The 8,275-nt window shown below is 38.7% G+C and overlaps 1 protein-coding gene across 1 annotated transcript; it reads right to left on the bottom strand.

The window, feature by feature from the left end:
* Positions 1 to 3,626: 3,626 nt before the first annotated feature.
* LOC120774618 (piggyBac transposable element-derived protein 3-like) lies at positions 3,627 to 5,539 on the bottom strand. The gene is made up of 2 exons (XM_040104344.1): positions 4,751 to 5,539; positions 3,627 to 4,655 (listed from the first exon to the last, which is right to left on the bottom strand). The coding sequence occupies exons 1-2, from the start codon at positions 5,537 to 5,539 to the stop codon at positions 3,627 to 3,629; spliced, it is 1,818 nt and encodes a 605-aa protein (XP_039960278.1).
* Positions 5,540 to 8,275: the final 2,736 nt, after the last annotated feature.

The raw sequence follows: 8,275 nt of genomic DNA, 5'->3' as shown, positions 1-8,275 counted from the left end.
CTGCTCTGTCTCCTCAAAATGCCTACGTCATTAACAATGCTGTCGGTGTAAGCAAGTTGTTTGTTGACTTTTTAATTTTTAGCTATTGTTATCTTCGTGCTATGGCTGTTACATCGACACCGTCATTGATATATACCATGTTGCCTAAAATAGTCTATTCGAATTTTAATTTGAAGCACGTTTTAGAAAACGTTTTACAGATTGATAAACTTTCCTAGCGCTATTCATCCTTTCAGTGAATTTGCTGTAGCTTTGGCTAGGAAAACAAAAAGTTGCAAAAGTAAAAGGAAGCAAATAACCCGCGACGCCACTCTCGCCAGACCACTTAGCGGAAATTGATGGAATAAAAGTGTTGAATTTTGGTATTGAATTATGTAAAAATGGATATTGGAAATCGAAGTAGAAGTTTAAATGGTGTGTTCTAAGAAATTTTGTTAAAAGCATGAAGTCTGTTTATTATGTAATCAAATAATAAAAACCCTGCGATATTAGAAACATACTATTTTTTAATAATTTCTTAAATAGTAGTAATAATAGATTTATATTAATTCTAATAATATCAGAGATATAGTGGTCACCGCAAAAAGCTTTTTTTGCTCCAGTTCGAGTACGTTCGGGCAGTTTTTTTTTTCAAAATTTGAAGGTTTGTTTAGGAAGCTTTAATATTTTCCTACTTTTCTGGCAATTTGCGAATTCCATCCCACAAGAACTGGGCTTGGCGGTCAAGGATGAACCAAGCTAATTTTTGATACTCTGTTCTGATGTGAACCGAATTTCAGTGAGGGTGTTCGGCATGGTCAGGAACAAATGGCAATCAAAAGGGGCAAGATCCGGTCTACAAAAGGGTGGGACAAAAACTTCCCAGTCGTTGTATTCAGGAAGCTGAGCGTTGTCATGATGAAAAATTATTTTCTCGTGCTTAATCACAAGTTTCGCGCATTTTTGACAATCGCTCGTTTCAAACAGTTGCCGGTAGTTGCCGATAGAATTCTTTATTACTACACGCCCTTCGGATCCAATCAAATTCAAAGAATTACCATGGGATGGCGTCATAAATATTCGGCTTTGCCGTTGGTTTGTATAATTTGCCTAGGTTTCACATATAATTTTATATAAGGTCTATGAATTAAGGCCATGTTCATGGGAAGGTACCAATGCCCAGCTGATGTACTCGTAAAAGTTAAGGCTGATCTTATTGCCGCCCAAGAAATGCGTTGAACGGGAATAGGAGGGAGACGAGTAGGTCTTTGTGACATTTACTACAGTGGCCTTACAAAGGAGCGAATATGCGGTGGGAGAAAGACGTAGTGTCTCTGAAGGCACTCATCAGCAACTCGGTACAAGAGAACTGTGGAACAGCATTTCAAGATCCTTTCGTACAGCTGCCAGCGAAACCATTGGTTTTTCTAAAGGTCATAAAGGACTTCGCAATGTTGCGATTGACCACAACACGAGCTGGATGAGAAAGATCCTGAGAGTTGAAGAGGGAAGCGAGACGTATATGCAGCCAAAAAAAAGACACCGAAATGCGTGAGTATGAAAAGCTGGCCGACATACGGATTATTCGAAAATTTTTCGATTAGATGCGGCGACTAACGGAAGGTTTCAAAGTAGCAATTTAGTGCCTGATATTCGGAGCATACTGTAGTTATGGAGAGAATGCTTCTCCAGCCTGCCGAACGGCGGTGGAAGTGCAACATCCGGAGAAGGAAAACCCGATCTCCCAAGCAATGACAAGGTGCATGCATCAGCTTCTTTGCAAGATATGATCAGATAAAAGCATGCCCTATGATTAGAAACTAAGTGTTCTCTGCCCAATCCACAATTTGCGCCAATTACCGTGGGATAAGCCTCCATAATATCGGAAAAAAAGATCTTATTGAACGTAGTGTGTGAAAAAATGAAAGTTAAGAGGTTGTTTTAATTAGTGTATTCTGTAAAGAGCAGTTGCCTTAATTAAAAAAATTGATTTTGTCAAAAAAAGCTATTTCCTTTATAAGGCTTCTTATACCATAGATTATCCGAAACTTCAGAAAGGTCCGTAACAATGCCTACTTATTCTATAAAACTAAAACAATATTTTGCCTTATTATCACTTACAGTTTTTTGTTTAAAGTTAGAGTATGTAGTTACATAAAATTTCACATACCTAAAAAGATAGAAAGAGAAGAAAGGTAATTAGCTTCATATTTCATTAACAAGTACAGATATAGAACAGTGACATCATATGGTAATATTAAAAGCCCAAATTTTTGTTATACCATCTTCTATAAGAGTGTACAGTGATATTGATATCATCGGCCTCATCACCCGCGCCGTTAGTTCTGCTTTCTTCAGGCTGGACAAGGAAGCACAGAAAATGGGTCTGGCAATGAACGAGGGCAAGACGAAATATCTCCTGTCATTAAACAAACAGTCGTCGCACTCGCGACTTGGCTCTCACGTCACTGTTGACAGTCATAATTGTAGATAATTTCGTCTATTTAGGAACCAGTATTAACATCACCAACAATGTCAGCCTGGAAATCCAACGCAGGATTGCTCTTGCCAACAGGTGCTACTTCGGACTGAGTAGGCAATTGAAAAGTAAAGTCCTCTCTCGACGAATAAAAGCCAAACTCTATAAGTGACTCATAATTCCCGTCCTGCTATATGGTGCAGATTCTTGGACGATGACAGCAACCGATGAGTCGACGTGACGAGTTTTCGAGAGAAAAGTTCTGCGAAAGATTTATGGTCCTTTGCGCATTGGCCACGGCGAATATCGCATTCGATGGAACGATGAGCTGTATAAGATATATGACGACATTGACATAGTTCAGCGAATTAAAAGACAGCGGCTACGCTGGCTAGGTCATGTTGTCCGAATGGACGAAAACACTCCAGCCCTGAAAGTATTCGACGCAGTACCCGCCGGGGGAAGCAGAGGAAGGGGAAGACCTTTACTCCGCTGGAAGGACCAAGTGGAGAAAGACCTGGCTACGCTTGGAATATCCAATTGGCGCTACGTAGCGAAAAGAAGAAACGACTGGCGCGCTGTTGTTAACTCGGCTATGTATAATCGCTTAAGCGGTTTCTACGCCAATTAAGAAGAATAAGAATTTTTGTTATAATTATAATAAATCTTGCCATATATATTTAACTCATTTCCAACTGGTGTTCGATTAATCGAACAGCAAAGTGTTCTATTTTGAATAATTGTTTTAGCTGTGAAGGTAAATTATATCAGGACGTTAGTGAATATCATATATTACTTTGATATTTTGGCTATTTGAAAATTATATTTACCAACCCCCAACTCCCCCTTAATTTGATTGGGGGAGGGGTTGAAAAATGCCTTGCCGGTAGCCCTTTTTTGTAAATTATATTAAAAATATGTTAATAAATAAAACTAAAAAAATAAACATGAGGGCTTATAGGCAAAGAACCAATTATTATTTTACAATAAAAAAATCAAAACCTGACAAAACATGGATGGCACAGGTATTACTCAAAATAGATGTTCGATTAATCGAAAAGTGGCGGTCATCACATACAACATATCGTAATATAACAACATATCGTAATATAAATGAATAGACAAGATTATTTCAGTAAAAACAAATGTTTATTGTTTCTATTTTTGATTATTTAGATAGTATTTCATGGAAATCTTTGAAACACTTCGAGTGCATATGCTTCGCACATTTTTCACGCATCCAAACTGTTGGTTCTCCACAGCCTTTAAATTGACATCGACGACATTTCCCTTGAGGTTGACGGACGATGAGGTGTTCATCAACCACATTTGGTAAGTTGCGTGGTCTTTGGAACTCCAAATCTTCATCCACCTCCAATGCTTCTTTTTCATCGGTCAACAAAAGAGACTCAGTGACTGACGACTTGAATTGTTTTTGGCTCATTGGCTTCTCATTCTTATATTTCGCGACCAAACAATGCAATTTCCATGCATTCACAGTGGAAGAATTTAGGGTGTTTATCCAAAGTGGCCAGTACCATTTCTTTCCACGGATGTTTACTCGATAATTTTGAATGGCATTGTCGTGGAGATCAACGCCACCCATTCCTTTGTTATAATTGTGAAGCACAGCAGGTTGATCCACGTTGACAAACTTCCCATTTTCTTCCAGGCTCTTCTTAGAAGCTTTAGTTGCCTTTTGCCAAAGCCGAACAGGGTAGAGTGGCAGAATCTGATCATGGTTTGTAGCAATGGTGACCTCCTTATTATCTTGCCAGCGGCAAAGGGTTATCTGGTTTTTAGAATCGTACATATAATCACGTGCGCCGCGAGGCAGATCTTTACCGGTCTTCATATTTATAACACCCCCAGCTACACGATTGCAGCGAACAGTTTCAGTGGCGCAGAACCCCTTTGCTGATAACAGGCACAGAAGATGATAGGAAGTGAAAAAGTTGTCGAAAAATACCACGTGACGCATAGGTGCTTCGACGTTGCTGAGTAAACGGAGAACGACATCAGCTCCAAGACCAAGCTCTCTGTTGTATTCATCGGATTGTCCACAGTATGGTATAAAACTAAACAAATAGCCCGTTGACGAACAGAGGCACCAAAGTTTATATCCAAAACGAATCGGCTTTCCCAGAATAAACATTTTGCAACTGTGACGGCCGAAATAAGGCACCATCTGAACTTTCTGTTTATGATATCAAAGAATCGACGAAGCTGAAATCATTAAAATATAAATAAGGAAACTTGAATAACGATAGTGTAATAATTTATACATAGTACCTTGGCCATCTTATCATTAACATCTAATTCATCATTATTCGCAAAATGGATGTATCTCTTCACATGCATGAACGTAGCTCTCGACATTGCCTGTTGTACTATTGCAATTCCCATTGACAGCTGTGAAGACCAATAATCCTCAATTGAAGGCAAAGTGTGGTAGCCCGATATCAGTAAAATCCCCAAAAATCTTTTCAATATAACCTCGTCCAAATGAAAACCAGCGTTGTTCTGGGCCGCAAATCGGTTAGTCTCAGTTATGATATAATCCAACACCTCCCCATCATAAAACTTTGAGAATAATTGTATTGGTGACAGATCCTTTAGTAACTCACACACATCTTTCTGCATATCGGTCAACGGAGCTGCCTGAGGCGATATATCGTAATGAAACTCCTCCTTTCCTTTGTTCCTGGACCATTTTGGAGTTCCAAATGAACTCACTGGCTTGAAGCTAACTCTCGGTTTCTTTTGAGGTGGACCAGTCGATTCAGCATCCGATTTGGAAGTTGATGGCAAAGCCTCCGGTTGAGTTTCCACAACCTCTTCATAAGCAATATCTATATGAATGTTTCGCTCTCTCTCAATTTCCAAATAGCCGGCAATCTCAGTCAAAGCAGTTTGATCTTCATTAATTGCGATGGTATTCTCGTCGATTAATTCTTCATCGGATAGTTCATGTACATTGGGTGGGAGTACGTTGACACACTGAACCGGATTTTCGTCATCGCTCCAATTCTCTAAAATATCTTCAATCTCCCTCATTGTTGTTTTCTTTGAACGTGCCATTTTGCAATTCTGGAATCGAGGAACAATACAAACACTCGGAATTACACATCAAACGAAACTATATTCTAATAGATTCTCAGCATTTAATTTTCGAAAAACTATTAAAATGTAAGAATATGATAAGCAGACACAAAACAAGTCTTTTCTGCTGAAACACACAAAAGAAATGTCAAAGCGCTATCATTTGGCGGGAAAAATTGACATTTCGCATTTGTATGGGATTTCCAGTGTTCGATTAATCGAACAATTTAATTTTTGACATATCGGGAAAACGGGAAGAGGTAGACATTTTTTGATGACAGATTTGGAATGTACCATAAATAAAAAAATTTTAAAATTTTTGCAGCGCGGTTGGAAATGGGTTAAAAACGTATCACAAAGTCGCCCTTTGTATATTAGAACTTTCTCTGTTCTCAGTAATGAAACCAGAGCATAACAACAATGAAATGATTGTAACTTTAATTGCAGAGAATGTCGAAGTTTGCTTAAAAGTATTAAATATTTTAAGATCACATAGTGATTGGTGCTTGAGAATCTACAATAAGCAGTCAGAGAATTAACCGGCATCTTTGGAATATCGGAAGGTTAAGTGAAAACCATTTTAAAAAATCATTTAGGCCTAAGAAAAGTGAATGCACGATTGCTTCCAAAATCATTAAATTTTTTCGAAAAACAGCGTTCCGTTGACATCTGTGAAACAATGCTTTTCGACTACCAGGATGTCATGAAATCTATTATTACTGGCGGTGAATTTTGGATCTATGCTTGCGACCTGGAAACAGACTATCAATCGGCCGAATATCGTGGCAAAGGCGAGCCGAAGCCGAAAAAACCACGCCAAAGCAGATCAAAAATTAAGATTATGTTTCCAGTTTTCTTCGATTATCGAAGTATGATGCACTCTGAGTTCCTTCCGATCGGTTAAACTGTCAAAAAGGAATACTATGTGTTATGCGTTTTGGCCGAAGCTATTCGTAAAGAGAGGCCGAGAATTCTTGGTTGTTGCACCCCGATACTGCATCGTCGCAAACTGCATCGATTCTTCGCCTGATTAAGCTCCGTGTGACTTCTGGCTATTCAGCAAACTCAAAATACCGATCCGAATACGGGAAATACATTTACCACAGATGACACTCATAACTGACCAATTAACTATTAACGAGCCACAGATTTAGCCACAGAATTTTTGCAACCTTCTGACATAGAACAGATCCTTAAAAATCAAGCCGTTTGAGGCAAATATAGGCTAGGATTCAACTACAAAATCTATGCAGTTGATGCGTCCTGGCAAACTTATGATTTGTCACTAAATTCGATAAAAAATTACCAAGTAATGGAGTTATAACCGAAGTATTAACTGAAAATCTCCAAAATGTGGCACTATCGTTTTAATTAGTGATTGAAACAATATTGTAAGCAGTAAACGCTTGAAAAGTGTGATTTACGTGACATTATTTAAGCCACGTACATATTTACGGAGTGTTCACATGGCTCTTGTTGTCATTGTTAATGTCGGCGGTTCAATGTTGCTTCCCCCAATAAATTGCTACTGATCCTGTTTTTGTTGTTGCATAACGCAATGCCTACGTCGTAAATTGCTATAAGCGTGTGTTTCGCATGCATTTGTGGTAAAACGTAAGCATATACTATATATATGTATGTATGCGTATAAACCATCAAACCTAACATTATGCGCCTGCAAATAAATGAGTATCATTGTATAAACATACATATATTCCTGTCTGTGCCAGCAAATGTAAAACTGTATTGTTTAATCCTTCTGACACACGTCGAGAATCACCACAAACGGACCAACCAGGGTCATAGTTCAGCCCAACAAAATGCCAGTTTCGACTAACGCTAACTATATGAATTACTTACTGACTAAATGGCTGACAGATTGACTGACTGACCTTCGACTGATATTGCGAGCTTGTGGCTCTACAAATATTAGTGCAGTTGACAGTTTCCATTTGTTGCCCCGTAAACGCTTGACATTGTTGTTGTTGCCGCTGCCATAGTTCTCTTGTTATTGTGTTCACTGCTTAACACGCTACTGTTTGTTGCTTCATTGTCCGAAGTTTCCACAATTGCTGGCGGCATTTCAAAGTGTTTGCCGCAACTGTACACTGTGTTTGCCGTTGTCAACTTCGCCATCCAGGTGGAAGGTTAATATGTGCGTAGGTATGTATGTGCTCGGCGCCGACAAATGCCAATTTGGTGATTTATATGATCGTCACGTTTCCGTTGCCATCGTGGCATTGTGTTAATCGGGTCGTACACGCAACAGCTAATAGCCAACAGCAGTGACTACTAAACAACAACAAACACCACTACAAGTGGCTGTACCGTTCATTCTATACCATGGCAGAGTGTCGAGGATAACAGTTGCAACGTAAAAGGCTAGTAGCCCTTGCTTTGCTGACAATTTAGGATGTTCGATTTTGGCTGAAAACGGCATTTTTAAATACAGAACCTTGCGAAATTAGTTAGTTGCGCATTTATCATATATGTAAGTATTTCTGCTGGATTCTAGCACAACGAACACATAATTACAGGTAAATAGATGAACACACGCTGCAAAATTGGTAATTTTTAGAAGTATACATTTTAGGAGAAAATGGCATTACAATTATCTGTCAGTAGAACGAGTACCTTGTGCTTTTGTGTTTCTAAAATATCTTCCTCCTATATTTCGAACATACTTAGACGTACAAACTTATAATAGTTGTAATA

Source organism: Bactrocera tryoni, chromosome 4 (assembly GCF_016617805.1).
Source record: "Bactrocera tryoni isolate S06 chromosome 4, CSIRO_BtryS06_freeze2, whole genome shotgun sequence".
Classification (NCBI taxonomy): Eukaryota; Metazoa; Arthropoda; class Insecta; order Diptera; family Tephritidae; genus Bactrocera; species Bactrocera tryoni.
The sequence above is the reverse complement of the archived record's forward strand: the minus strand, read 5'-3'. Positions and strand labels throughout refer to the sequence as shown.

Coding starts and splice junctions, on each gene's coding strand:
- LOC120774618 (XM_040104344.1), bottom strand. CDS start 5,539: ATGGCACGTTCAAAGAAAACAACAATGAGGGAGATTGAAGATATTTTA. Junction 4,656..4,750: donor TTAATGATAAGATGGCCAAG/GTACTATGTATA, acceptor TATCATAAACAG/AAAGTTCAGATGGTGCCTTA.